The sequence below is a fragment of the Coturnix japonica genome, chromosome 38 (assembly GCF_054131305.1).
Source record: "Coturnix japonica strain WE chromosome 38, WE-NBRP24, whole genome shotgun sequence".
NCBI lineage: Eukaryota > Metazoa > Chordata > Aves > Galliformes > Phasianidae > Coturnix > Coturnix japonica.
The window spans coordinates 5,153,651-5,181,441 of NC_140700.1; the positions used below are offsets into that span (position 1 = coordinate 5,153,651).

At 52.1% G+C, this 27,791-nt stretch overlaps 4 protein-coding genes and 1 long non-coding RNA gene across 15 annotated transcripts; 4 read left to right on the forward strand and 1 right to left on the reverse strand.

Moving 5' to 3' along the window:
- Positions 1-328: 328 nt before the first annotated feature.
- RPS10 (ribosomal protein S10) lies at positions 329-3,950 on the forward strand. 2 transcript variants are annotated; one of them, XM_085527254.1, is made up of 6 exons: positions 329-575; positions 653-802; positions 1,120-1,291; positions 2,851-2,928; positions 3,408-3,463; positions 3,863-3,950. In XM_085527254.1, the coding sequence occupies exons 2-6, from the start codon at positions 653-655 to the stop codon at positions 3,902-3,904; spliced, it is 498 nt and encodes a 165-aa protein (XP_085383380.1). In that variant the 5' UTR covers positions 329-575; the 3' UTR covers positions 3,905-3,950. The 2 variants fall into 2 exon arrangements, with proteins under 2 accessions (XP_085383380.1, XP_015740766.1); XM_015885280.3 differs by having other exon boundaries at positions 329-361.
- A 959-nt stretch (positions 3,951-4,909) lies between these two features.
- NUDT3 (nudix hydrolase 3) lies at positions 4,910-20,324 on the forward strand. Of its 3 annotated transcripts, none has more exons than XM_015885278.3 (5): positions 4,910-5,327; positions 12,293-12,403; positions 17,432-17,476; positions 17,699-17,783; positions 17,953-20,324. In XM_015885278.3, exons 1-5 carry the CDS (start codon positions 5,229-5,231, stop codon positions 18,120-18,122), a joined length of 510 nt encoding a protein of 169 aa, XP_015740764.1. In that variant the 5' UTR covers positions 4,910-5,228; the 3' UTR covers positions 18,123-20,324. The 3 variants fall into 3 exon arrangements, with proteins under 3 accessions (XP_015740764.1, XP_015740765.1, XP_085383379.1); XM_015885279.3 differs by lacking the exon at positions 4,910-5,327 and adding an exon at positions 7,418-7,462; XM_085527253.1 differs by lacking the exon at positions 4,910-5,327 and adding an exon at positions 12,050-12,198.
- Positions 16,760-17,254, forward strand: LOC146754810 (uncharacterized). Its single transcript, XR_014938805.1, has 2 exons — positions 16,760-16,897; positions 17,213-17,254. It is a non-coding gene; the product is annotated as an uncharacterized LOC146754810 (long non-coding RNA).
- On the forward strand, positions 18,134-22,655 carry SMIM29 (small integral membrane protein 29). Of its 7 annotated transcripts, none has more exons than XM_085527260.1 (5): positions 18,134-18,273; positions 20,742-20,870; positions 21,949-21,974; positions 22,056-22,161; positions 22,318-22,655. In XM_085527260.1, exons 2-5 carry the CDS (start codon positions 20,742-20,744, stop codon positions 22,357-22,359), a joined length of 303 nt encoding a protein of 100 aa, XP_085383386.1. In that variant the 5' UTR covers positions 18,134-18,273; the 3' UTR covers positions 22,360-22,655. The 7 variants fall into 7 exon arrangements, with proteins under 7 accessions (XP_085383386.1, XP_032305129.2, XP_085383383.1 ...); XM_032449238.2 differs by lacking the exon at positions 18,134-18,273 and adding an exon at positions 19,991-20,130 and having other exon boundaries at positions 20,709-20,870; XM_085527257.1 differs by lacking the exon at positions 18,134-18,273 and adding an exon at positions 19,991-20,130.
- An 82-nt stretch (positions 22,656-22,737) lies between these two features.
- On the reverse strand, positions 22,738-27,521 carry HMGA1 (high mobility group AT-hook 1). Of its 2 annotated transcripts, none has more exons than XM_085527256.1 (5): positions 27,354-27,521; positions 24,922-25,035; positions 24,217-24,297; positions 23,854-23,904; positions 22,738-23,586 (listed from the first exon to the last, which is right to left on the reverse strand). In XM_085527256.1, exons 1-5 carry the CDS (start codon positions 27,462-27,464, stop codon positions 23,530-23,532), a joined length of 414 nt encoding a protein of 137 aa, XP_085383382.1. In that variant the 5' UTR covers positions 27,465-27,521; the 3' UTR covers positions 22,738-23,529. The 2 variants fall into 2 exon arrangements, with proteins under 2 accessions (XP_085383382.1, XP_085383381.1); XM_085527255.1 differs by having other exon boundaries at positions 27,347-27,521.
- Between the last annotated feature and the right edge of the window lie 270 nt (positions 27,522-27,791).

Below are 27,791 nucleotides of genomic sequence, written 5' to 3' on the forward strand. Positions count from 1 at the left end.
CTATGCCACCAGCCCCATAGTATGGCCTGAGCCCTGTGCTAATCCACGGGGGATGATCCCAGCCATCAGCACTGTAAATCCCATTGCTGTGTGACACATGTGGGAGCTGCAGGGGATGGAGCTGAGCTCCATGGCTGCCCCAGCGCCCACTTAATGTCAGGGATGCTGAGGTTAAAGGGCTAATTCCTATCAGGCATCACTACGGACACCTTTCTCGGTGACCTGACTGGGGGCCTTGCGCACCTTGCTACAGGCAGCGCGGTGGACACCCTCAGCGCTTGGGGGGCCTTCGGGAGGCCGGAAGTGAGAGCGCGGCGCATGCGTGTTCCTTTCCGCTCTCGGCCCCACTGAGACTGTCACGGTGAGGCCGCGCTCCGGGCCTACATCGGGCTCGGATCGGCTCCATCCGTGGGCGGAGCCGTGAGGCAGCACCGGGACAGAACGGGGGAGATCAGGCCCGGCCCATCCGCGGCGATATTTCCGGGATCGGGGGGATCTGGGCCCGGGATGGCGAGGCGGAAGGCCTGGGGGTGCAGTAGGCCGTAGTAGGCCGCGGGAGGCCTTAGACCGGCAGGGTGGGCCGCGGGGCGCTAAGGGCTGGGAGTTGTGATTCATTGGGAATAGGCAGGATTTAGTGCTGTTTGTCCTTTAGATGTTGATGCCCAAGAAGAACAGAATTGCCATCTACGAGCTCCTCTTTAAGGAGGGAGTGATGGTGGCCAAGAAAGACGTCCACATGCCGAAACACCCGGAGCTCGTCGATAAGAATGTGCCCAATCTCCATGTGATGAAAGCCATGCAGGTACGGAGGTGAGGGCGAAATGCTGGGTCTGGGCCATAAGATACTGTATATAGCAGATACCTGTGGGTAAATGTTGCTGCTTGTTACCAAATAACATTGTTATAGTCATAATTTCTTTCCTATTACAATAGTCCCACTATTTACTTGATCTGTTCTCCACAGTCTGTTGAAGACTTTTGGTGTGATCCACATCTCTAGCTCTTTTCTTCAAGCTCTGATGCCTTTGTATGTGGTATCATTATATTTCCTGCATGTGCACTTAGATTATTGCCCCATGTCTCTGATAAACCTGACGTAACTGAGAATTCTCTCTCCAGTCTCTGAAATCCCGTGGTTATGTGAAAGAGCAATTTGCTTGGAGGCATTTCTACTGGTACCTGACCAACGAGGGCATCCAGTACCTGCGCGATTACCTGCACCTTCCCCCTGAGATCGTCCCTGCAACCCTGCGCCGCAGCCGCCCCGAGACCGGCAGACCACGGCCCAAAGGTAAACTGGGGTTGGGAGGTGGCAGCAGAAGGAAGCAGAGGGTGAGGGTTGTGTGTGTTAGACAATGTAGGTGAGGTTAGTCAGCTGGATGTATAAACATTAATAGATGATGCGTCGTTATGGGTTTAGTTGTGTTTATATTTGGCACTAATACTGGAGTACTGAAGATTTGGAGGTGGCTAAAGAAAGTTGTGAGTGAGGGAAGCACACAGAGCTTTCCTGCTGGTAACACAAGGGAGTGGAGCCTCTGAGATCCGGCCCATTGACACTGCAGGCTGTGGATCGAGGGGACAGGTGGTGGCTGGAGCTTTTAAAGGGCTTTTCAGAGCACACAGACCACTGCAGTTCTCCATCAGGAAGATGGTGTGTGTGTTCTCTGTCAGTCCAGCAGATACAGAGAACCTTGGCTCTACTAGAAGTATCCTTAGAAAAGCTCCTTGGGAGGCCAGGGTTGCCATTGTAGGGAACAAACCTGTGGATGTAGCAGCCAGGCTGGGCCGTGAGGTTCAGTGATGGAGAATGAGGGCTGAGCTTTGGTGCTGGACAATTCTCTGGTACCTGGGATGAAGCTGGTAGCCCAGTCAGCAGGTTCTGGGCCCTGTGCTCAGGATGGAGGCTGTGGGCATGTTGTAGTGAGGAGCAGTGCCTGCACCTCCCACAGCTTGGTTTTTAGGCAGACAAAACTGTCGCATCATCTGCTTCAAAAGAAAGAATTGCATTGTAACTAGGAACATGATGGTTTCTTTGATCTCTCAGCTTTGGGTGTTACCCAGTGTAAGCTGTGTTTATCCAGAGAGCTGGAGTGACTGCGGATCTGATGAAAGCTTTTGTAGTTCAATGGCTAAAATTTGTCTTTTCTGGTGCTTTCATGCAATGCTCCCAACTTTCTCAAGTGACATGTTGGTAAACAGGCTGGAACATTGAGTCTAAAGCAGAGTTCAGTATCAGATCTGGCCATAGCTGTGTCTTACTGCCCGAGCATCGAGACCTTGGTCTGATGCTGTGGGAGAACATTTAATCTTTGATATTCTGGGGGAAATCCATGAGTTGCACAGAAACAGGCAGTTCCACTGCGTCCGTTTCTTTCCTGCAAGTATTCTGTCCGATTTTAATCTGATGTTACATAGATAATCTGCTCTTAGCTTTATTAATCTATTCTGCTGCGGAGGATTTGTAATACTGATAGTAGTACTTTAGATGGGGCTCAGAATGCCGTGCAGGTTGTGACACAGTGAAGAACAGCCCTGCCAATTGTGACAGATTCCCTGCACTCCTGGCTTTTTATAGTAATTATTGGTCCTTGGGATAGTTGTTGTAGCTGTGTTGGATGCTGTACATTCAGTTTTTACACTGTTGATGAGTTCACTCCAAGCACAAGCTGTAGCAGATTGTACCCTTGAGGTGAAGTGTTCCTTGCTGTATTGATTGTCCAGGTAAGCTTACATCCACTGAGCTGTGTAAAGGGCTGTAATGCCTGGCAGGAGGGATCGCCACCAGGTGTAGGGTTATGCCTGAAATCTGCCATTTGTGTCCCCTGATGTCCCTGTTTTTGCTTACAGGTTTGGAGGGTGAGCGCCCTGCACGTCTCACTCGGGGAGAAGCTGACAGGGATACGTACAGACGCAGCGCTGTTCCACGTGAGTGTCTTTGCTGTGCGTCAGGCTGAGCTTATTCTTTGTGCAGCTTCTCTCTTTGGGAAGATCGTCTTCAGCACTTACCTCCTTTTGAAAAGAAAAGGGGGACATGAGGCTATGGGCAGAGTGTAGGCATTTACATGGCAGAGTTCAGTTTTCCCTGCTGTGAGTATCATTCTTCTTTTAAACTATCAAGGTCTGCTGGGATATTGCAGGCTGGGGCCAGGCTCCCTTTGGTGGTGCCCAGAGGCAGAACCAGGGGCACAAACTAAAACATGGGAAGTTCCATCTGAACGCAAGGAAAAGCTTTTCTTTAGGGGTGTCTGTGCCCTAAAACAAACCTCCCAAAGAGTCTGTGGAGTCTCCTTTACTGGAGATACTCAACCTGGATACCTACCTGGATGGGTAGCCCTCAGTATTGTGTCATTCTCCACTTGGTGAGTGGATTCTTTGGTTTGTAACTCAGTCATTTCTCTCATCAGCTGGTGCTGACAAGAAGGCTGAGGCCGGTGCTGGAGCAGCCACTGAATTCCAGTTTGTAAGTATTTGTATTCAGATAGGCTTCATTTATTTGTGCTCTGAGTTAGAGACAATGCATGTATCTGTGTGTGTGGGTATGGTGCTTAGCAGGACTTCCTGCACTCTTATTGAATAAACTGAAAGCCTTACTGCTGTGACAAAAAGTCACTGAGCTTTCTAGGGGAAATGTATTATTTTGTACTACAGAGACAGAGAGTTTGAGCTGTGATAGAGCTGACCAGGATGGGTTCAGTTTGGTCTCAGATCAGAGTTAAGCTGTGCTTGGAGCAGGGGATGCTTATCAAAGTAATGCAGTGCTGCGGGCAGACACTTGGCTCTTCTGTCAGTGCTTTTAGCACTTATTTGCTGTTGCTTGTTCAATGTGGTGACTTGTAATGCTCTTCTTTTTCTCTTGCAGAGAGGTGGATTTGGTCGTGGACGTGGTCAGCCTCCTCAGTAAACCTCCCGCTCATGTTTTGTGTATGATAAAATAGGTGAAAATGCCACTTGGGCTGCATGGCTGTGTTCTATTGGAGTGTCTGAATTCAGTGGGTTAATAAGAAATGAAGGAGGATGGTGAGAGAGGATGGTGACGGCATCTGGAGCTGAGCAGGGGGCAGCAGTAGGGCTGCGATCTGCATCGTGCCACCAGGTGTCACCCACAGCACAGCCATGGCACGGCGCTAATGGGGCCGGATGGTGCTGCTGTATAGGGCAGGAACACAGAACGCAGCGAGAAGGGGCTGCTTACAGCCCTCATATAGGGATGGAGCAAATGGCAGGCGTGTAATTGGGTTCTTCATATACCTGAGGGCGTTGGAACCTGACTGCGACTGAGCTGAGTCCCACAGGGCTGCTCTGCTGTAGGGTTTATCCGTGTGTCTGAGCAGGGCAGCTGCAAAGCAGGTCACAACCCATCCTGGCTGGGACCCCACAGGCTGTAGGGCTGCTTTACCCCATCCAACCCTGGTACAGCCACAGCGGGGCCGGCCAAACCCAGTGCGCCCCATTGGGTCTCATTGTGCCCCATTGTGCCCCATTGTGCCCCATTGGGTCCCATTGTGCTCCATTGTGCCCTATTGTGCCCCATTGTGCCCCATCCCCTCGTCCCACCCCTTTGTTCGCTGCCCCCAGCCGCGCTCCGCCACTGGCGTAAGCCGTCCTTGCGTAAGTTACGCGTTCTTCCCTCCGTGGCGTCTGCGCGCTTTGCGTAGAGCCGCTGTCAGAGCGGAGCCATGTGCGCTGTCTCTCCGCATTTTGCGTAGCTGTCAGGGCGCTCCGGCACGCAGCCGCCGTATTCTCGAAGGTTTTGCGCAGGGCCGGCGTCGGGCGGAGGCGTGGTAGCGGCGTCTGTGTGTGCCGCGGAGAGGGGGGAGCGATTCTGGAAGCCGGACTGCGCCGTTTGCGTGGCGGGCGCGCCGCGCAGCTGCAGGGAGCAACCGCCCCCTCCCCCGCCCGCCGTTTTACGCCGTTTGCGTAGCGTGCCCAAGATGGCGTCGCGGTCGTCGTCGGCGGTGTCCGGAGCGCCGGCAGCGGCGGCGGAGCGGCTGGAAACGAAGGGAGGGATGAGGCGGGCGAAAGGCGGCAGCGTGTAGCGGGCGGCTCCGGGCTGCGGGAAACAGAGACTGACAGACAAACAGACTCTCGGGGAGGCGGGTCCCCCCCTCCGTCCCCCCCGTCCTTCCCCGCCCGCCCCTCGCGGGATCCCGGCGGCTCGTTCCCGGCGCTGTGTAGGGGCCCTGCATAGGCCCGGCCGCGCCTCGGGCCGCCCCCGGGAGCGGAGGATGATGAAGCTCAAGTCCAACCAGACTCGCACCTACGACGGGGACGGCTACAAGAAGCGGGCGGCCTGTCTGTGCTTCCGCAGCGAGAGCGAGGAGGAGGTGAGGGCCGGGCCGGGCGCTGTGGGGGCGTCCGTTCAACGCTGCCAAACTCGGGGCTCTCCCCGCTCCCATAAACCCCTTTTTTTCCCCATTTTTCCCCTTTTTTTCCTTTTTTCCCCCGTTTCTCTCTTTGCTGAACGCGATCTAATGCCCCCACGCTGAGGCTGATGGTGGAGCAGCCCGGTGAGGAGCTTTGGCAGCGCTCTGGAGCAACCACGCTGGCAGAACTTCAGTCCAATGCATCACATGAGATGGGAGAGGAAACCTGACCTTGGGTTTATAAAAAGAAACGGGGATAAAAGGGGACTGATGGAGTGCCAGGAGCTGCCCAGCAGAGCGGCTGGGGAGGAAGTGGGAATTAAAGGTGAATTGGGTGCTCTGAGACCCGTTGCCAAGGGCTGGGATCGGCCTGACGTTGGAAAGAGGAACTTTGCTCAGATGTGGATTTTGTTTTTGGGCCGTTTTCTCTTTTTAATTTGCTTTTGACGTGGGCACAAAGCAGGCTGCACCGCACCTCACTTCATTGACTGGCTCCTGAGCGGCTGTTGTGAAGGCTTTGTTCTCCCGATTATCATATTTGTAGCTACAGGAAATAGAAGGGAACGCAGACAGTTCGCTGGAGGAAAGTCAATTAGCATAGTGTGCAGTTAGTAGTTAACGTGCTGCTGGAGGCTGAGCAAAGCCTTTGTAGCTGCGCTGTCATGGTGAGGAGTGTCAGCATCTCAAGTGGAAATGATGTGAAATAAACAGGACAGAGACTTGTTGCAGCTGCGCCTTCCCACCTTTCAGGACATTGATGCTCCTTTGAGTTTGCTATGAAGGAGGCTGTAATCACATTGTGTAATGATGCTGGGGCTTATCAGCTTGTGTGGTCGAAGGGTTTCCTGATGCACCTTCAGTTGGGGAGGCAGTTCTTAAGAACCAGCTGTTGGGCCATGTTAGAACTGTGTGTATTGGGTTGGTGTGGGTGCTCAGCTGAGTGCTGTACGCTCCTTTTACTTTCAGTCTCTCTTAGCATTTGGCCCCAGAGAAATCAGGTGTGCTGTGTTGGTCCATGACACAAGATGCACTAATTGCTTTGTTAATGATGCAGTGTGGGATGCAGATTGATTTCCTCAAGCGTGCACATGTGGGTGCCTTGTTGTGAGCCTCAGAAAGGGCAGGTTAATGAATTATGGTTGTGTTTGATTGTGAATTGGGCTCTGAGGGCCTCACACAGCGGGTTTATTTATGATATCTGTGTGTTTAATGCAGGGCTGGAGCTGCATCGTGCCATCTCATCTCTGATGTTCCAACCACGTGGGGTTGTTCAACAGATTGGTTGAGGAAAGTTGTTAGCAAAGATTGATGGATTGATGACTTTGATTGAAGTGGGATTTAGGGTTTCATTAAAGGGTCTCTCCTGGCAGGGAGAAAAAGAATAGGGCCAAAATCTGTTAGTAAAGATCTGTTGAAGGTTTATTGTTGGAAAATGAAGGGCAAAAGCAAGCTGTGCTAAAGGAGCCTGCTGTACATTGCATTGTTTGTTTCTGCTTCTGGTTACTGTTTCTTTTGAGGGCTTAAGAAACAGCAGCTGCTCCCTATCCCAGTTCTCCTTCACTTCCCACTATGAGATAAAAGAGCTGCCTTGGAGTTCCTGATTGTTCACCATTTAAACGATCGGTGGGAGAGCTCGGAGATGAAGAGAGCCCAAGTCCTGCGTTACCCCCCAGGTCATTCCTTATTGCCATTGTCGGTGTGTTTCAGTATCATGGTGTTATTTTTAAGTAGTACAAGTATTTGTGTGTGTGTGTAGGGCAGCTGTTTCAATGAGGAAAGGTTCCAGAACGTGTCAGTAACCTCTCAGCATCACAGAGCAGATGGAAGGCTGCTTAATGGCAGCACCCCTGTTCTATTTGAACAGAAATTAAAAGCAACTGTTTGGCTTTAAGTCCCGGGCTGGTGTAGCTACAGGTTTAAGCACGCCTGCATTGTAACTGGTGAAAGGACAAACCGCTCGTTAACAACTGGTGTTCTTTAAAGACGCTGGGAGGAAATGCTTGGGGAAGAAAAGCATCCGGGATTGGCCGTCTTTTTTTCCAACTGTGAATGGAGGCTGAATTAAGATGGGAGAGCAGAACTTTCACACAGCTCTGGTAAGAACTCTGGCTCTGGAGCTGTGTGTGTGTGCCAGGCCAACACTGTCACCAAAAGCCACGTTAAGGAGCCCCCGCAACGGCCTCAATTGGGGGAAGCAATTTGAATGCAAACAAACTTTCCTCTTCTTGCCCCTCCTGGGTCACTTGGGAACAAAACTGTGATGTAGTGCAGCAGTTTTCAAACGTTAGCTGTAGGCTCTTGCTGATCACACAGTGTTCTATGCCATCCTTTGTGCGTTGGCTTCAATATAAAAATATTATTAGCTGGAACCACTTGGAGCACTTTGCTGCCTGCAAGTAAAGGGAGCTCGGCATCATATGATCGTGGTGCTGCTGGTGGAATAGAGTCTCACAGCCCTTGTTCCAATGGCTCAGCTTAACTCTTGCCATTCCCTTCAGCTACAGAGAAGGTTTGGGGTTGAAACCGAGTAAAGCTCTCCCTGCCTGCTCATAACACGTTACCACGGCCCAGTTCAGAAATGACTTTGTGCCTCTGCCCTCCCTGCTGTGCTTGTAACTCTCTTTCTCCAAAAGCAAGAGTGTATTCTGCCAAACTGAGCTTCTATCGAAGAAGTGCTTTCTGCCCTTTTGTAATAGAAGCCTGTGTAAGCAATTCCACGGTCTCTTGTGCTTTCCCAAGCTACGGTGGGATGACAGTGGTTAAATTTTCACTTCGCTGGGAGCTCCATAAGCTGTTGGGAATCTGAAAAGCTGAATCAGGTTTTATTCCCCTGGGACTTGAGGGTCACTGCATGGTCAGCACACAGGTTTTGCCAGGCAAACCAAACGGGGTTTAGGGTCTTTGGGAGTGCCTTATTATCAGCCCTTTGCTGCTGAGGCTGGGGCCCTCCAGCTGCCTCCTGCCCTGCAGATAATTCTTGTGGTTATCCGAAACGCAGCCCTGCTGCAGGGAGAGGCTCGTGGCCGTGTCCATCTTCTGGAGGAGCAGCAGTCACTCTAAAGTTACAAGAAATGTGTAGTAACGGTAATGTGAGCTGTGGTGTTTGGGAGTAGTGTGGGACAGGGTGATTGATTGGTATTATTCTAAGAAGTGGCATAAAAACATGCAGGGTTTTCTCTACTTTTCCTATGGTTATCACACCATAGGTGTGATCCAAATCACGTGAACCTCTTCCAGCCCGGCTCTTCTTCCCCTTCTCAAGACTTGTCCTTTACTTTTGTCGTGTTCTGTAGGGTGGATTATTTCCTCTTCTATAGACTCAGAATGGCCTGGGTTGAAAAGGACCATTACAATAATCACGTTTCAACTCCCTGTTATATGCAGGGCTGCCAACCACCAGCCCAGGCTGCCCAGAGCCACATCCAGCCTGGATTCCAGCTTCCCACCATCCATTTGCTGCCTCTGTTTTCCAGATGTGGCATCATAAGTGAAATCAAATTGTGCCACAGAGCAAGATGTGGGTTTTTGTGCCCCAAAACATCGCTCATCTGAGACAACTGTGCTGCTGAGGACAAGCAGCTCTCCTGTGATGCTCAGGACCGGGCTGTTCACTGTCTTGCTGTTGAGGTTTTGCATTGCAGTGTGTGGGTCTGGCCGTGACCTGCTAACCACAGGCTGTGCCTTTGCTGCCTTGCATTGTGCGAGCTCTGTAACGTGCCCTGAATAGCAAGAGGTCACAAGCACTGTCCTGCAGGCCCCGTGCTCCTTGGCGTGCTTCTTTGGGCTGCTCAGTGTTGGTAATTTGGCAAAGCGTGTGGTTTGTGGTGTAGTGTAATTGAGGCTGTTTCTGCTGGTTGAATGGAGGAGTTTCTGCAAGGCTTTGCTATGGGGAGCAGCTCCTCGTGGCTCCTCAGGAGCACAGTATCAGCCCCTGTGTTCTTAGTGCCTGGAGGTGGTTCGATACAGTCAGATGGATCTTGGTTTTGTCAGTTCTAAAAGCACCGAGTAAAAATACATTGGGGTTATGAGAGCATTTGTGAGCTTTGGGTAAAGCATAAAAGGTCTTTATAACACTACGGTGTCCTGGCTGGCAACAGGGCAACCCAGAGCCTCCAAATCCTGAATGCAGACACTCCCATTGAATTAAAACTTTCAAACAAAGGCAGATTGTACAGGAGAAAAGCGCCGGGGCCGGCCCTCCTCTCCACCCATCTCCATGAAGTGCCTTGTGAGATTTGCTGGTTCCTTCCAGTCTGTGTTCTAATAAATGATGCTAAAGTGAAACAAGGGGGTGTGTGTGTGGGGGGGGGGTTCTTACTTCAGACACTTGGTTTTGTCACTTTACATTGGTAGAAATAAATACGAGGTCTGTCTCAAGCTGGTTTCTGGCAGCAGGATGGTGTTGGGATGGGGAGCACCTGTTTGCCATCTTTGCTGCCCCTTTCCTGCCTGGTGTGTGTGTGTTTGGAGGCCTTTCCTGGAAGGCTGGCAGGTAGGCAGCTCTAATAACATGCCAGGTTAGCTTCTAATCATGCTGCAGCCCTTTTGGTCTTTGCTGTAATGCTTCTATGGAGCCTCTTTCTAGGAATCACGTTGGTTACAATGCAGCTACTGTTGTTTTATTTATGGGTGGCTGCTGTTTAAATCGAGCGTCGCAAAGGGAGAACCTGAGCCTCAATCTGCTCTGTTAACTCACATAGAGCTCAGCTGTGTGTGCCTGCAATGGAGCACCATTATTCTGGGGGGAGGTGATGTGATTGAGGAAGACCTCTGTGTAATGAAGTCATCATAAGGTCAGCAGTGTGTAATGGGGCCTCCCCAATAAAGGTCTGGTTCCCATTCTCTGTAGTTGGAAAACGATTCTGACTTTGTTACGGCAGCAATACTGTTCCATCTCTGTGCTGAGGGAGCTCAGCCCCTGCTCTGCTGTTATCTCCCCATCTGCAGGTATGCTGCTCCCCCAGCCAGCTGCAGGGGAAAGGTTTTAGCTGAGGAATGCAGTTGTTATCTTGGAGCCAGCATTCAGGCTGCTCCTCCCGAACACTCAGTGCTGTGTTCAGCAGATCACGTTTGTATTGGCTTTGGGGCAGCCTGTGAGATAGATGGAGCGTGGCCCCTTGTGAAAATGAGGGTTTGAGGGGGAACCTTTTCACTGGATGCCTTGAGATGCAGTTCTTAGACATGTGAGTTTAGAACAGGACAATGTCTCACCCTCATTGTGAACCTGGGCCCTTTGTCTGGGGAGAGCTCATTGGGAGCAATATCCTGTTTAAAGCTGTTCAAAAGGAGTGACCTTGTAGGGCAGCTTCCTGCTCTCTCTGGATGGGATTTCCTTTTTATTAAACAGGAAATAGTCTGATTACATAAAAGTGTGAGAATGACAGGTTCTTCCTTCCCAGCGCAGGTTGTTGGTGTTAATTCTATTTAGAAGATGCTCAACTGCCAAACCAGCTGAAGTTAATTTACTTGGACTTAAACTGTTGTTTACACCTAAATGGTTCCTACTGCTGCTGGTAAAGCATTGCCTTGCTCCAAACTACCCAGCAGAATTAAGGCAGCCCTTTCAGCTTCATTCATTTCTGGCGTATATTCTGATCTCTGCAATTCATTAGACAGACTGCGTAGGGCTCAGGGGTTTGAAGGGTTTGAAGTTCAACAATTGATGTTGCTTCCTGTATTGCAGGATTGAAACGTGGGCTCGGACTGAAGCAGGAACAGGAGGCTTTGGGACATCATTATGGTGGGACCCACAGCGTGTTGCTGATCGGGGCATTCTGACACTTGAGAACTAAGAGTTGAGTTCCAAACTTAGGAAAGGTTAGGCCAGCAGTTGCCAAAACGTTTGTTGTGACCCCTCTTCAGTTTCTGCTTTAAGCTTTGCTGCTCCTGGTTGGAGAGCTGCTGTTTGGAGTCCACAAATGATCCATGTTCCAGTCCATGGGCTGCCCCCATCCCTGGGCATTGCCTGGATGGCCCCAAAAAGGAACAGATCTCTTTGCAGGGTGGTTGGCAGGCAGCTGAGAGCTTCCAGAATAGGAAAGTACTGCAGAACCTGTGAACTCTTGACTTTGTTTCTGTCTCACAAGTGCAGTTTTGAGGTCTATAGGTGGGTTATTTCCTGAAAATTAGTGCAAATCTTCTCATCCTCCACTTGCAGGTCAACATTTACACAGTAAAGCCTTGGATTTTAGCATCTTGCTCAGTTTAACTTCCGAATATCTGGTTGAAACAGCGATGACTGGCCTGTAACCTAATTGGACTGCTATGCTGGAAAGTTTCTGGAGCAAGTTGCTTTGGCTCTGAGCTTTGTGCCAGGGAAGTGATGAAGTATAGCATGATGACTGTAATGAACGAGCTTTGTTTAGAGAGCTGAAAAACAGTTTTGTTTTGAGTTTCCATCCCTGCTCATGGATGTAGCACAAGTAGGTTCCATAAGCACAGCGTCTCCGTTTTCTTTGGGGGATTTTCATACAGCTGAGGGTTGTTAGTTGGCTTCTTGTTTCCAAAAGACAACAAGTATGTTTAATGAGGCTAAACCCAACTGCACAGAGCAGAATTACTTTGGAATAAAACATTTTGAGGAAAAACTCCCACAAAAAGGCTGTCCATCTACTCAGCCTTCTTGTGGGGTTTTAGGTGGTTAATTAAAAGCTTATATTTTGCTTATATATCTCACTGAACAGCCTCATCCAAAGCCAAGTTGAAATAATTTGGAGGGCCTTGGTGTTGTAGATGATGCAGTTGGCACTGCTGCTTGCAATGGGCTAATGAGACTGTATTGGATAATGCCAAGCATTTTCAAGAGTCCATATTGGATTGGCCGTGTTTGGAGGTGCGTGAGATGCAAAGACAAATTCTCTCCTCCAGTTGGGCTCTGTGCAGCAGCATCACTTTGTGTTCATGCATCTGCTGTGCTCTGTTCTCAGGTGCTGCTGGTTAGCAGCAGTCGTCATCCTGATCGATGGATCGTCCCTGGGGGTGGCATGGAGCCCGAGGAGGAGCCCAACGTGGCTGCTGTGCGAGAAGTCTGCGAAGAGGTAAGTGCTCAAAGAACAGGAGCTCTGCGTGTTTGCATCACTCCAGCTTGGTTTCCTGCAGGTAAAGAGAAATCTGTGGTCACTGTGCTGTCTGCATTGTGTGTATGGGGGAATCAGGGGCCTAAATGAAGGGTATGATGGACTAGATGGGCCCTCAGAGATCCCTTCTGACTCTAAGGATTCTGTGATAATACAGAATGACCCGTATGGAGAAGGCCTGCTTTTGTGTTGAAGCTGGGAGAGCTGTTTTTCATACTTAATTAAAGGAATTTAAGGTCAGCACATGGTAACGGGCTGCATCACATGTAGCATTTGTCTTTAGAACTCACTACTGAATATTACTGAACAGGAGAGATGCTTGGATTCAGAAACGATTAAATGATTATATATGGATGACCAAGTCAGGCCGTAGTTATGTAAGGCAGGATTAAAATGCTTTCAAGAGGTTTATGAATCTTTGTGCTACAGAACAGAAATGAGGAGCTAATTGATGGGAGCTGGGAGGAAGCTTCTCCCATGGTTGCTGTATTTAATTGTCCTGTATATGAAGACTTTCTTTCCCCTGAGTAGTTGGAATTACCTGTTGTGTTTCTCTTTGGACGTTCTATAATCCATCAGTTTATCAGAAGGATGGGAAGGTTTATACAGTGAACTTTGGTTTAGGTCCCTGTAGTGCTGGGCATTGCTGCTTGCAAATAGTGTTCAGCCTGAAGGATGGCTCTTGCTTTTTTAGGAACTCGTTAATCTTTCAAATATGAGCCAAAGTGAGTTTAACCAGAAGAACGGGAATATTTTTAGCTACGGAGTCCTGCTTTACAGCCTAATCATTATTAATTATGAAGTTATTTGATACAGAAGTCAAAGGTTCATTCAGGAGATGCGTGGCTTCGCCTTTCAAATCCTTAAAATAAATCTGTATCGACCCTCCCTTTCTCAGGCGGTGAAGCTTGGAAGAGTTGCTCTCTTTCCATGACAGCTCGGTGGTTGAAAGGAAGCCTTGGCATGGACTCAATCTGCAGAGAAGGAACTGGTTTGGGCTGGCTGAGATAATCCCCTCTCACTCAGCTGGTGTTCCCTGGCTCACGTGGACTGATGCCGAATGAGAGTGTAATTCAAACTGTGGCAGCCTGGCAGGGTTGAGTCATTCCCAGCAAAAACCACCTATGTGCTCGAATGCTGCTCAACAAACAGCCAACACAGCCAGCTCAGAGAGCTCTGCCTTGCAGAGGTGCTAACCTCTGCCACAGCTCGACCCGTTGGTGCCATGCAGTGGGAGGTAAAAGCTCTCCTGCAGGCCTGTTGTGTGGGTATAATTACCTGAGCCCTCCTACGGTGTATGGTCAGAGCAGCTGAGAAACACAGGGCAGCTTGTGGGCTTATAAGGCCTTCCTGAAATCTGTTTGTGTTCCAGCGCTCCGCTTGCAATACACCAAATTAGAATGTATATCAACTGCCTTGGGCTCAGCGAGCTGTTTACTGTAAAATGTTGCTGGGGAATGTGCACGTGAGAGGGCAATGTTTGCAATGCTCGTGCTGTAAGGGACTCGTGCAGCCTGCACTACTGATTTGGCAGGGGCAGCATTTTATGAGGCTGCTTGCTGGGCAACCGGTGTGCGTGCTAGCTGGAACTTGCTGCTGAGAATTAGGCTGTTAATCCTTGTTCATCCTTTCATGTGAATTTCAGCTTTTTCCCTTATGTGTGTGTGTTGCAGCTGATGCTTTCTGTGTAGGTTTGCTGCCTTTGCTCCTCTCCTGGGACAGGTGACGGGGAGGCAGCAGGTCAGCTGAGCCTGCATTAGGAGAGAGAAAACCCAGCGCTGCCCATGCTGTGCACAGCAGTGGTGTTATCCTGCAGGAAGGTGGCTGTGTGTGCTGAGCAGTCACAGAGGAGATTTGCAGGCTTGCATTTGCTGATGTTGGTCTGCCTTTTCCTTTTTAATAAGAGCCAGTTGGAAGAGCTGGAAGGGCTCAGTCCCATTTCAGTTGTGGTCTCTGTAGATGACAATGAGCTGGTTTTTTTCAACTCAGTCTTTTTTTTGCATGCTGTGCATTTTCTTTTTCAAATATGCTTCCCTAAATGGAGAATTGAAACTTGTGCATTCGCTGTTTAATTCCATCATCAACGTGTGGATCACTGCTGTAAGAGTCACGCCAAGAAATCAGACTTCACCTCTTCCCAGTTTTCAGCATTTCAGAATGGCTCTTTGAGTGAAATCTGCCATCCCTTTGTCCCAGTTTGAGTTCAAGTCCTTGTCCTAGTTTACATAAGGACTCTCCATATTAATCTGTCCCTGCAGATGTATTAAAGCAGACAGGTACCAACACTTGTCACGCTTTCTGTTGTCTGTATGCAATGCGAACTGACAGAGTTCTGTAGGCAGAGTGGCAGCAGATGAGCACTGCAGCTCTGAATGGGAGCCATCTTATAGAGTGAACCCCTTACTTAGAATTACAGGGCCTTTTAAAGTACTAATTATTGCCAGCATGGTGTGTTCTGGGTTTCTTCCTCCTTGGATTCAGTTTCTCTCTGCTGAAATGAATGTCATGTTGGGGATAAGGGCTTTTCATGGGTGTGAGCAACTGGTGAAGAACATGTTTTAGAAATAGCTGCCTTAAATTCAACTTCTTATGGAGTGACTTTGAAGGAAGCTTCCACGTTCATCTGTTAAACCCAAAGGCATTTAATTCTGCACTTAGAGCATCTTTCGCATCCTGACCTTTAAATACTGAGAAATGTCAAGTTCTATAAGATTACGGAAGTGTCGGTCGTGCTTCCTTCATGGGGAGCAAAAGGAAGATAAGCTGTGCTTTATCTGTGATCAAACGGGCAATGGATGCTGCTATCAGAACTAGTCCATCTTGCAGCCCTTTGATCTGGTTGCTGGACAGTAGTTTCCATCTCGAGGCTTCTGAGCGATCTTTTCAGCTTCATGTGTTCTGTGAGTGATTTAGGATACGAATAACGATGTCTTTCAGTGCCAGCATAGGAAGCCCTGTGTTGTATGTGCAGCATCACGGCAGGGATTGTGAACGAGTGAGGTGTGATAGCTTTGAGCTCTTCATAGGTTTATAATACTCTGTGCAAACAGACAGTGAAGTTGGTCTGCTATTACCTTGTCTACTCAAAACTCATTTTTATGAGTGTAATGCTTGGAAATTCTTTTGTGGTGGTATTTTATAACTGCATCAGCTGTAATGCAGGGAAGAATTAGTTAACTAAATGTAACCCTCTGTGAGACACAGATACAGCAAGAAAATTTGCCTAGCTGCTGTATAATTGGTGTCTTCAGAACTTGTCTAAGCTAGCAGCCCTTATGGGTGTGATTTACTGCCTTCAGTTCTGCAAGCATTAGAGATTTGGGTGTTTTACCACAGTCCTGTTGCCCAGCAGTATTCTATAGTAGATGCAGGCTTTGAGCCTAATAGAGCAAAGTAAAATAGCTGAAATTCCAACCCACATTTTCCTTAGCTCAGATGGAAGGAAATAAAAGCTGTCCCTAGGAACAGATGGTGTTGCTGCAGGCTGCTTTTTGCATCTGACCCCAACTTATTTTCAGCTTTGAAACCTGAACCTGCTGTTCTTGGATGTCTTCGGTAATTTCTCTTTATTCAAACAAGTTGTTCTGTGAGCAGCAGAGCCAGTAAAACTTCATTTCCTCCCCATTTTGGTTGCTTGTTCAGCATGCCCAGCCCACCCCTGCCATGTGCTGGTGTGGGGCAGCAGTGTGCTGTGCTCCTGCTAAGGCTGCCTCCCCGTTAGTACTATGTTAGACATTGCAAACTGGTTTGGATCTGCTGGATGCATGGAGCAGAGGGGGAGGGGATGCATGCCCGAATAACTTGGGCTGCTGCTGCCAGGCACGCTGCTGCAGCCCATGGCTCTCAATCCAGTTACTACCGAGGAGAAAATTCCGGAGTCATCTGGTGCAAATTAAGGCTTAGATCCAGTGCCAGTCCTGGGTGAGCCTGTGGCTGGGCTCTGGCTTTCCAAGAAAATGCTCATCACTGCACAGCAGGGATCAGGGGAAGGTGCAGAAGGGTTGAGCCCCATAGGAGCCCCCATAGGAGAGTCATTGCGCTGGAAGATTTCATGGTCGACGTGCTTTGCAATCTTCAAAGCTTTACTGTTTCCCACTTTGATTATGGCCAGCCTAATATTTGATTGAATCACACCACTCAGCACCGTTTGCATGCGATAAACTCACAGACAGAGGAAGCCCTGGCACTTCTTTCAGCTGCCTAATAATAATTCAGCGTGGTTTTCCTGCAGCACCTTCATTTGGAGTGACGGTTTTGTGCCATTTGGATGAGTAAGTCCAGGCTGAATAGAGAAGAAGGATGCTGGATTGTAGACTGGGTGTTACTTTGGATACCTCTTTGCTTCACCAGAACAAAAGGAAGGGCTCCATGTGCCTCTGGTTCACTCCTGAGAGCCATTAGTGCAGGTCAGCAGCAGCAGCTCTTCAGATGAGGTAGAACTGCTCGGATGCAAAGGTCAGTGTGAGTTCTGTGTGCTGGCCTTGGCTGAGCGCATACATGTGAGCGGTGACCTTCATGGAACTGCTCTTTGACTCCAGAAATAGCTTTGTGCTTAATAGCCAGTGGCCCACCTGTGGGCCAGGCAGAACGTTTTACTTGTGCTTGGAAGTTATTTTCTTAAGCTATAATTCTATAAAGGTAAAAGTGCTGAGCCCTGAAGTGATGTTTATCCATCCCCAGGCCGTAAGAACCTTTAGAGAAGGTTCTGGTAGGAATTGAGGCTGTATCGATGTGCCATTAATAATGTGTCATTTTTTGGTTTTCCTCCAGATTGAATTAAAAAAAGAAAAAGATTTGAGTGCAGAAAAATAAGGGAAGAAATCCTGGGAATGCAGGCATGGCTGGAGCTCCCGGTGCTCCTGTATGAGTTCTCTTGTGACCATTAACTGTCTGCTTCTTGTTCTAAGGGAGCTGCTCCTGCTCAGCACATGGGGCAATGCCTGTTGACTTGTCGTTAAAGCCTTTCTTTTTTCCTTTCAACTTTCCTAGGCTGGAGTGAAAGGGACGTTAGGAAGATTGGTGGGAATTTTTGAGGTAAGTTTCAGACACGGTTTGGGGCTGGGAGGTTTAGTTGTATAAAACCCTCTTGGAGTAAAAACCTCTTCCCAGTTTTTCCCACTTCACCAGTGATTCATTTGGAATTAGCAGTGATAAGGCAGCACAACACTGAATCTTCTCAGTGCCTTCATCCCTTCCTTAGTGCTTCCTTTTCCTCTCTGATCACCTTGTCACTGTTCTGTTCCCTTTGCCTTCCAGAATCGGGACAGGAAACACAGGACATATGTTTACGTACTTATTGTCACAGAAGTGTTGGAAGACTGGGAGGACTCTGTCAATATTGGTAAGTTTGGCTGCTTGGGGGGAGGAAAAAAGGGTGGCCAAATAGTGGGCTCTGTGGCCTGGGGGAGGTCATTCCAGCCACGCTGTGTTTAACTCCTGAACCAGGCTCAGAGCATGAAGAGCACTGTGTCATTTTGCTGCACTTGCTGATTTTTCTTTATTGCCTGCAGGAAGGAAAAGGGAATGGTTTAAGATCGAAGATGCCATCAAAGTTCTGCAGTATCACAAACCGGTGCAGGCCTCGTATTTTGAAACCTTGAGGCAAGGCTGCTTGGCAAACAACGGCACTCCAGTCATGACCACGACGTTCTCTGAGGGCTCCGTGTCTGACATCAGATGACTGAGGACGTCCCTGTGAGAGAGAGTTTGGAAAACAGACTGAAACATGGATCCCCCCCTTCCCCCTCCCCTTTTTCACATGCCTCCTCTATCAAACAAGGCAGCAGCCTGTGGCAGAGCAAGTGTTAAAGAGTGCTGCAATTTAGTGCAAGGTGGGATTTTTTTTGTTGTTGTTGTTGGCTTCTTTTTGTTTTATTTGATTTTTTTGCTTTTTTTGGGTATGTATTTTGTAAGATACATTCTGTGCATGAAGTGCCCCTATCCCGTCACACCGCTTCCATTGCCTGGCCAGCGAGGCTGCCACTTTTGCCTCTGCCTTGTGTTCTAAGTGTCCCATTAATGTCATCCCAGCCACAGCCACTTGGTTTCCTTTTTTTATTAATTAAAAGACTTCAAATGTGAGCTCAGCTCTTTAAGTCTTAGTCCGTACTGTAAGGTGCTGTTTGCTCACTTGCAGCACATGTGTATAAACAGCATTTTTCTTTTATTTTTAGCTGGAGAATCTAACATTTTAATTCTTTTCTTTTTAATCCTGGCCTGCTCCCGAACTGAAGGGTTCCCAATTCATCCGTTTGCCTTTTGGTTTGGGGTTTTTTTCCCCCCCTTCCCCTAACAACCAACGCTCTGTGGCACTGCTCATGGCTGGGCCAGTTTACTCCCCATTCAGCAGCTCCCCTTTTGGTGCAGTGACTCTTGAAGTTGAGGGCAGAGTTTTGATCACCTGCAGACATCCCCGCTGCTCAGTGGCTTCTCCTGCAGCTTCCGCCGCCGTTTCTGCTTTCACATCAAAACGAAAGGAATAAAGAGTCGGTCCACAAATAAAACAGCCTCAGAAACGCTACGGTAGGAAACAGATTTCGCTGTCTGTGGTAGGAAGCGGGGATTCCTTTGGGGCTCAAAGTCTGACAAACTGGAGTGTCCATCACCAGTGCTGTTCTGATCCTGCTGCGTTCTGCTGATGTCTCTCCTTGTCCACATGCCTTATACCGCGCTGAACTGGATATCGTAGTTTGTGCTGAGCATTGGATTGTACCTACTGAGCGTGACTGCGCGAACCCTGGGCTGGGTAACCACACATATCCCTGAGGAGGAGCCCGGGGCTTTGCAGCACTTACAGGAGCACGTTTGGAACGTTTAAACTCTCCCTCTATGAAAGGTACAGCTGCCTCCTGAGCAGGATTGCTGCACCGTGGATAGGATCATAGCTCCCCTCATGCGTTGGCACACTTCACTTTTCTTTTTTTTTTTGGTCGTTGTTCTGTTTTTATTGATGTAAGTTTCATGCTGTCTGATTTGCCAACAGTGTTGTCTAGTTGGGAAATAAAATGGGAAGGGTTGGGGCTGGGGGTGGGTCGGGACAGGTACAACTCGTGGGAGGGGCATTAATGAATCCCTGGCTTGGGACAAGAAGCAGTTGCTGGGTTCAGTGACTCCTCTTTTGTCAGAACAGCCAAGATGTGAAATTAAACCTGCAGTACTCTTTTATTTTTCATCTTTATTTAACAAAAGCATATTCTAATAAATACTCACTGTTTGGAGTTTTCTCTCTTCCCAAGAAGCGCTGAACGTATGAAAACATGATAGAAATATCCTTGGAGCTCGGGATGAGGGGGATGGTGTCCTTGCTGCTTTGGCAAGAAGCTGTTGGTGTTCAGACCCTGTTCTGTTCTTGTTCTCATCATTGTGGGGTACCCAGGCCATAAGCAGTGATTGCTGACGTGAGACCCCTTGCATAAGGAAAGGTGAGAGGTGTTATTCAAGGAGTAGCCTGGAACTGAGCCTCAATCACAGCAGTTCAGTTCGCTTCAACTTAGAGATGAATGTACAGTGCTGCCCTGCTCTGCCGATGGGCCTGAACCAAACTCACAAGGGCTTCAATCTTTGGAAGCGAAGGATTCCAGCATCCTGAGCCCTGAGCGGCACCTACCAGCCTCCTACTGCCTTCAATGGAGTCCATGTCTTACTCTGCAGCTCACAATGTGGAGAATGCTTTGCAGCAAAACCAGCTGGTAACTCCTGAAAGAGTAATTGCAGTTTTAATATCAACAGCATGCACACATTTTATTTTATTTTATTTTTGTTTTTAAACTAAAGAATGTTTTTACAGGGCTGTTTAAACTGACGATTTAGGGTAGAATATTGTTAATGACTTGCTAATGGCTTCTTTGTTTGGGTCAGAAAAATAAATTGTGCCAAGAAAGTGTCCTAATGTGGCATGGATTGATGCTGTTAACACAGTAACACGGAGTGGCTGATACGATCCTTAACTGGAAATAGCTCCTGGGGCACCAATAGCTTCTACCCAGAGATGTGGGTTTGGGAACTGAACCTGGGCCTGTCCCAGGTCTTGTAGAACCTGGTGGAGCACAGGGCTGGTACTGAGCTGCTATAACCCACCATGTACAACCTATGGGCTCATTGCTGCCAGCCCTGCTAGAACTGCTGCTATTCTGAGCTGGTGGAATTGTTGCTTTGAACTGTCTCATGTCTGGGCTGCCCCTTTAAGCCCGGCATTATCAACCTGTCATTGCAGCGTGTCTCAGCTTCCTGCTTACAATAACACCCTGTGCTTGGTGTTCCATTATAGCTGTGGATGTTCGTGCTGCTGTTTCTCTAACAGATGCTCCATTCAGACAACCTGCAAGTTTCCAGTGCCCTCTGCAGCTCCTTCACCACCACCTTCTTTGCTCCCTCGTTGCTTTCTGTGCACGTGAGGACTCTGCATGCTGAGCAAGGAACAGGGGACAAGGTGAGCAAAGCTGGATCATGGGATGCTTCAGAACTGGGCTGTGCTGTGCTATGGGTGACAGCTCAGGGCTGTGGGCTCAGTGCTCAGCCCCATTAGTGCTGCTCTATTGGCTTCACATGAGGCTGAACACACGGGAGGAGGTGGGTGTCCCTGCGTGGAGGAGTCCCACATGGATTTATTTCCTCCATCTCTTTATTTCCTCCATCTCTTTATTTCCTCCATCTCTTTATTTCCTCCATCTCTTTATTTCCTCCATCTCTTTATTTCCTCCATCTCTTTATTTCCTCCATCTCTTATTTCTCCATCTCTCTCCCCCCCCGTCCCGGTCTCTGCCGCCCCCTAGCGCTCACTCCCCGGTACTGCACCATTCCTACCCACGCCCCCTTCCGCACTGAGCCCCCTCCCCATTTAAGCCCCTCCCCGCTGTCACGCGCTGTCAATCGCTCCACCCCCCCCGGTTCCTCCCTTCAGGCCCCATAGTGCGGCCGCCATAGGGGTGAGGCGCCCACAGCCCCACGGGTGTCCCCCCCCCTCACCCCACGCCGTGATTCCCGTCCCCATGTTGGGATCCGCCGTCTCCTCCCGGCCGCAGCCATGAACAACGCCACGGCTCCCAGCGCTCCGGGCGCTGCGGGCGATTCGCTGGTGGGTTCCGTGCTCGGCCCCTTCGTGCTGCTCACGCTGCTGGGCGCCGTCCTGGCTGCGGTGAGTGACCCCATAACAAGCACCGCCTGCCCACCCCATCCTTAACCCCATCCCCAACCTTGAGTCCATCCCCATCTCCATCCCCGATCCCAGCCCTGTCCCAGTTCCCATCCCCAACCCCAGCCCTGTCCCAGTTCTAACCCTAACCCTGTCCCATCCCATCTCCAGTCTCAGCACTGTCCCCATCCCCAACCTCGTCCCAGTCCTCAACCCTGGTCCCACCTGCAGCCTCAGCCTTAACCCCATCCCCAACCTGATCTGATCCTCAGCCCCAATCCCACCCCTAAACCCAACTCCATCCCCAACTCCACCCCATTCCCTGATCCCCTCCCATCCCCACTCACTGCTCACAGCCCATCCCGTCCCCATACAGGTGATGTACGTCCAGAAGAAACGCAGGTGAGTGACTGTGGACCCCCCCACCCCACACCCCCCCCGTTCTGTGCCCCATCTCCCCGCTCAGCCCCATCCCCACCCCAGGTCGGAGCGGCTGCGGCACCGGCTGCTGCCCATGTACAGCTACGACCCGGCCGAGGAGCTGCAGGAGTCGGAGCACGAGCTGCTGGTGGAGGCGGAGGAGCATCAGGTGGGGGGGCACGTTTTGGGGCTGGGGGCCATTGTTGGGGTTGGGTTTTGGGGCCAGGACCCGCATTTTGGGGTCGGGTGGGGGCTGTTTTGGGGCCGTTTTGGGGCCACCAGCTGCATTGCGGTGGCTCAGGGCTCTCTTTACCCTTCCCTGCAGGTGGGTCCCAGCTGGGGGTTCCGTGGGGGCTGGAGGGCCTGAGGCTGCCCCACAGCGGGGCCGGACCCCATAGATGTCCCCAGTGGCAGCACCGCACCGGGAAGGCACCAGCAGCCCCATGAGCACAGACGGTAACGGGGCACCTCCCTGCACAGCTCTGCTGCTTTCTGCTGAAACCACCCTAAAAAACCCCTAAATGCACTGAGGATGGGGTGGGAAATGCACTGGGTGCAGCCCCACGGAGCACCTACGGCTTTTATTGGCCCCATATGGGGTTTGTGGGGTCGGGACACCCCAGGCTCCCCGAGTGGGGGGCAAATAAACGTTTCTGTGCAGTGCTGGTGGTGCTGGTGATGGGACGATCCCACACGGGGCTCAACCCCAGAGCCCATAGGAGGCTCAAGAGCAGAACATCAAACGTCCATAAAACGTTTTATTCAAGTAACTGCAAATAGGAAACCAGGCGGTTGGTAACAGTGGAACAAAAAAATAAACAGTAATAAATCCCCCCTATTGCCCCACACTGGCAGCACCCCAAACCCGACACCAAACCCCCCCCCCAGCCCCAACTGCAGCCGTGGGGGTGGCACAAGGGGGGACCCCCGACATCCCCAAACCCCCAACCCAGGAGCAGCAGTGAGTGAACCCTTAAAGTAACAGTAGGAAAAGAAATGAATGAGCAGATGCCTGAATTGGGGGGAATCTCCCCCGCTGCGACCCCCAGCAATGCACCCCCCAGAGAAACAAGGAGGAAAATGATGACCCCAAAAGCAAAGGATGCTCAGCCGCCCCACATCGGTGGAGAGGAACTTAAATATCCAGAGGTAGTTGTGAATGAGAGGAGAACCAAAAAGGGCTAAAAAATAACCCCCCCACCCCAAATTATATATATATATTTATATATAAAAGAATAAAATAAAACCCAGCCAGAACCGATGGGGGAAAGGGGGTCACCCCAAAACGGGCAGTGAGGGGGGAGTGGGGCTGCCCCACTGTGCTGGGGGGAGCGGGGTGGGGGTCCCTCCCCCCATAGGGCTGTGGGGCTGAGCCCTCTGTTCCAGTGCTGCTGATATTGGGGGGTGAGGAAGGAGCGGGGCAGGAGGGGGAGGAGGAGGAAGCCGGGTGCTGCTGTGGGGGGTGGGGGGATGTTGTGCCCCGTCCCTCTCCCTCAGTCCTGGGGGTGGTGATGAGGTAGCGGCGGTTCAGGAGGGGTCACTGCTCCTCCTCGGATGACTCCTGGGAAATGTTCACCTCCTCCTCGTCCTGCTGCTGCAAAGCAAAGGAGAGACGTGGCCTGGGGGAACCCGAGGCATCAGAGCCCTTTGGGGGGGCTCTATGAGGAGCCCCATGGGGGGGCTGGGGGGGCACACGGTGCTGACTCAGCACTGAGTGTGAGCGTGATGCAGCTCTGGCCCACGCTTCCTCCATCCCCATTCATAACAAGGCTCTGCCTGGGGGTCACTGCTATAGGGTGACAAGAAGCCCCACAGATAGGAGGAGGTTGTGGGGGGGTAGACAGGGGAAAGGGGCTCTCACCGGTTTTTTGGGTCGGCCTCGAGGTTTCATCCCTGGTGTGACGGAGGATTTCTGAGTGTTTGAAGGGGAAACAAAACACTGAGGTCAGGATGGTGCTCACACCCCCCCCCCCCCTCATCCCCCCCTCCCATCCCACTGCTGCCAAACCCAGTGACACCCCAATGGCATCAATCCCCCAGTGCTGGCCCTGATTTGACACAGGCCAGACAGCAGCACAGGATGAGTCGCTTGTTTTGAAGGCAGGTTACAGGGTGTGGGCACAGAGACACCCCCACAGCACGGCCCCAACCCGGGATGCAGCTGGGGCTGGTTGTGGTTATGGGGGTCGGCCCACAAATGCCCCCATTGATGGCTCCCACATACCCTGCCTTTGGAGCTGGCCTTGTTCTTGCTGCCCTTCGGCCGCCCGCGGGGTCTCTTGGGGGTGGGCGCTTCGCTGGGATCCTGTTGGGAAGTGAAGGGTTGGGGGGGGGGGTCACTGCGGATGGGGTCGGTGCCCCCGGGATGCAGCAGTGCTGCAATGGGTTCAGTGCTGCTTTGGGGCACTGCCAGCCTTAACGACCCTCCCCCCGTTAATCTCCCAGCTCAGCTCCCGCTGGTCTCTCCACCCTCAACTCAACGCCCCCCCCCCAATTTCATCCCATTGGGAAACCCCAAACCCGCTGAGCACAGGGTGGGCAGTGGGCACACATTGCCTCCATGGGGGGAGGGGCTGTACACAAAGCGTTGTGGGAGGGCTGTGGTAACCACAAAGCCCCCCCCCTTCACTCCACCCCCCACCCGGCAGCATCTGATCCCTCTGAGCAGCTTGTGCTAATAGGGCTTTAATTAGCCGGGCTGCAGCGGCAGCTCCATGGGAGGAGCTGCAGGAGAACCCAGCGCCTTTACCCCAATGCTGGGGGGGGGGATTGAGGTGCAGAGATTTGGGGTGTGGGGCAGTTTGGGGGGGGCTGCATCACCACGATGCTGCACCCTGAGCATCCCCCCCCCCCATAACCTACATGTCCCCCTCCCCAGCACCCACCCCCGTGCTGACCCCCCCCTTTTCCCCCCCACCCCCCCCAATACCTCCGGTTTCTTCCTGGGCCGCCCCCTTCCCCTCTTCTCCGCCGTGTCCTTCTCCCCCTTGGCAGCCAGCGGCGGGCTGGGCTTAGCGCCGGCGTCGCTCATCCTTCCCTGCGGCTGCGGTGAGGAGGAACGGGGAGAAAAAGGGGAGGAAGGTCGGTCAGAGCTCGGCCCCACAGCGGGAGGGAGAGGAGGAGGAGGAGGGAGGAGGAGGGAGATGGGGGGGGGGCGCGGAAGTGACTCAACGGGGCCGTGGGGGATGAGGAGCATCCCTGGGGTCAGTGGGGGGCAGGGGAGGGGGAACCCCGCTATGGGGGGAGGGATGGGGGGAGGTGATGCTGATGCTGATGGATGCTGTGGGGTGGAAGGGGGGGCACAGCAGCCCCTCGGCCCCCAACATCGTGTAGGGGATGAAGCCACAAAGCCACGGTGATGGAGCACGGAGGGCTCACGGTGCTGGGGGGTCCCACAGCGTTTTGGGGAGCCAGACCCACAGCTGAGCATCAGTTCCCCTTCCAGCCACGTGGGCTGAGCGGCTCCTGATTTAATGTGGAGTCCTTCAGATCCCACATGGCTCCACACGGCCATGGGGAGGGGGCTGGGGGGGTCCCGGGCTGCATCCAGCTCCAGGGCAGGAAGAGAAGGGCCACACGTCCCTGCTGCATCCCATAACCCAGCCCTGCTGCATCCCATAACCCAGCCCTGCTGCATCCCATAACCCAGCCCTGCTGCATCCCATAACCCAGCCCTGCTGCATCCCATAACCCAGCCCTGCTGCATCCCATAACCCAGCCCTGCTCCTGGCTGTGGGGACACAGGGATCAGCCCAGGCCGCCCCATTGCTCATGGGGAAATCCCACAGAGGAGCCGATTCCTCCACCCCAATAACAGTGCCAGGGGTTGAAGGAAAACCTGCAGGGAAAACCTGCTCATCCGGACCCACAGCACAGCACTGCCAGCCCCATAGGGAGCCAGGCACAGCCCTGCACCCATCCCAATGGAGGAGATGGAGCTTCCAGGCAGAAACAGCATCAAACTCTTCTGCTCCTACAGCTGCATCCCCAGCAAAGCACGGGGGGCTCCTTCCCCCCACACCTTCCATATGGGAACACACGAGCACGTGGCTGCCATGGGATGCAGGGCCCTATGGGGGCACAGGGTGCTTCCAACCCACACATCAGCTCTGGGAGTGACTCATAAGTTCAAAACATCCCCCCCCTCTGTTTGCTGGAGGCAGAAACCACGCGGTCACATCAACACCCCACAAACAACTGGAAGCAGCACAGGGCCCCCCCCGCCATGAAAACAACCCTCCAGCCCCATCCTTAAGGGCTGTAGGGGAATAACGGGGGGGTGAGCAGCTGTTTGCATACGTGGGTGTGGAGGTGCAATGTAGGGTCGTGTGATGGGGCTGCACGTGGGTGAAGCACCCAAAGGGTGGCGATGGGTGTTTGCAGCTCAGCCCCCCCCCCCCAAATGCATTGCAACCAGAGGGAGCAGCCGGGTTGCCATGGAAGGAAGCAGCTGAGAAAGGAACCTTTCTGGGGGGGGGGATGTGTCCTGAGGATCGATGGGGCTGAGGGATGGATGGAGACCCCCCCCCCCATCCCTATGGAGCTCTGCCCTCCCCCCAGCCCCATCGCTGTGCTGCAGGCGGGCAGCAATGCCTGCAAGGCCTCCCCTGCCCCCCCCTCCATGCGAGCAGCCCCATTCATCCCTCCATCCATCCAGCCCCATTCACCCCATTGGGGGGGGGGGGGCGGTGCTGTACATCCCCCCCATCACTGCAAGGCCGGGCTCGATGGCAGCGGGGGGGGGCACGAACCGCACCCCCACGGGGGGGGGGGGGGGGGGATAGTGGGGAAGGGCTCATTGAACCCCCCCCATAAACACACAAACACACCCCGGGGATGCTTTGAAGCCCCCCACCCCCCAACCGGCCATTAAGGGCAGCCCACCCCCCTTCCTTCCTGGGCACGCATCATAAAAGGAAGTGATAAAAGAAAGAAAGGAAGGAGGGGGGGGGGAGGAAGAGAAAGAAAGCGGGGCAGGAAGGGCAGCATCGGGGCTTTGTGCAGCGCCTGTATTACGGGGGGGGGGTCGGTATGATAATAAAGCCCCATTTCGCAGCATCACCCCATGGGGAAGGGCTGGGGGGGGGGGGGGGTGGGAGTAGGAGGGGGAGAAACAGAACGGCAGCCACAGCTGTGCCCCCCCCAACACACACATACAGCTGTGCCCCCCCCCAACACACACATACAGCTGTGCCCCCCCCCAGCACACACAGCCGACCCCATTGTGGGGGGGGGCAGCCGCCCCGACCCCATCCGATGCATTGTAGCCCTACAAACCGACCCCACTCCCCTCCCATCCCCCCATCCCCATCGCCCCGCGGCTCCCGGTGAAGATCAGCATTATCAATACGCACCACCCACCGCCTCACGGTGCTCACATCCACCGTCTGGTCCCCGTAGACGTTGAGCAGCCGTCGGTGGATGTCGACGGGCTCGATCTTCTCTGCGTGCAGGAACTCGATCACACACCATTGCTTCATACGCACTTCGATGTCGGACGCCATCTTGTCGGAGCGCCCCTCTGCTGCCATCTGTCGCGCGGTGACAACGCGGATCTTTGGGGGGGGGGCATTGGCGGGAAGGTTCAACCTCCACCGCCATCCCATCAACATCCGCTGTGACGTCGGGGGTCGTGGGGGGGGAGGGAGGGTGGGCTGGGGTTGGTTGGTTGGGGTTGGGGGGGGGTTGGGGTTGACGCGAGAAAATAGGAGGCATTACTTTCGGAGCAACCCCCCCCCATATACACAGCGCTGAATAGGGGTGTGTTGGTCCATCCCCCCCCATATCCATCCCCATTGC

Coding starts and splice junctions, on each gene's coding strand:
- SMIM29 (XM_085527257.1), top strand. CDS start 20,068: ATGGAGTCCATGTCTTACTCTGCAGCTCACAATGTGGAGAATGCTTTG. Junction 20,871..21,948: donor AGCAAGGAACAGGGGACAAG/GTGAGCAAAGCT, acceptor GTCCCCATACAG/GTGATGTACGTCCAGAAGAA. Junction 22,162..22,317: donor TGGAGGCGGAGGAGCATCAG/GTGGGGGGGCAC, acceptor CCTTCCCTGCAG/GTGGGTCCCAGCTGGGGGTT.
- NUDT3 (XM_015885278.3), top strand. CDS start 5,229: ATGATGAAGCTCAAGTCCAACCAGACTCGCACCTACGACGGGGACGGC. Junction 5,328..12,292: donor GCAGCGAGAGCGAGGAGGAG/GTGAGGGCCGGG, acceptor CTCTGTTCTCAG/GTGCTGCTGGTTAGCAGCAG. Junction 17,784..17,952: donor GGAGGACTCTGTCAATATTG/GTAAGTTTGGCT, acceptor TATTGCCTGCAG/GAAGGAAAAGGGAATGGTTT.
- RPS10 (XM_085527254.1), top strand. CDS start 653: ATGTTGATGCCCAAGAAGAACAGAATTGCCATCTACGAGCTCCTCTTT. Junction 803..1,119: donor ATGTGATGAAAGCCATGCAG/GTACGGAGGTGA, acceptor TTCTCTCTCCAG/TCTCTGAAATCCCGTGGTTA. Junction 2,929..3,407: donor CAGACGCAGCGCTGTTCCAC/GTGAGTGTCTTT, acceptor TTCTCTCATCAG/CTGGTGCTGACAAGAAGGCT.
- HMGA1 (XM_085527255.1), bottom strand. CDS start 27,496: ATGGCGTCCGACATCGAAGTGCGTATGAAGCAATGGTGTGTGATCGAG. Junction 24,298..24,921: donor GGCCCAGGAAGAAACCGGAG/GTATTGGGGGGG, acceptor ACTTCCCAACAG/GATCCCAGCGAAGCGCCCAC. Junction 23,587..23,853: donor GAGGCCGACCCAAAAAACCG/GTGAGAGCCCCT, acceptor TTTGCTTTGCAG/CAGCAGGACGAGGAGGAGGT.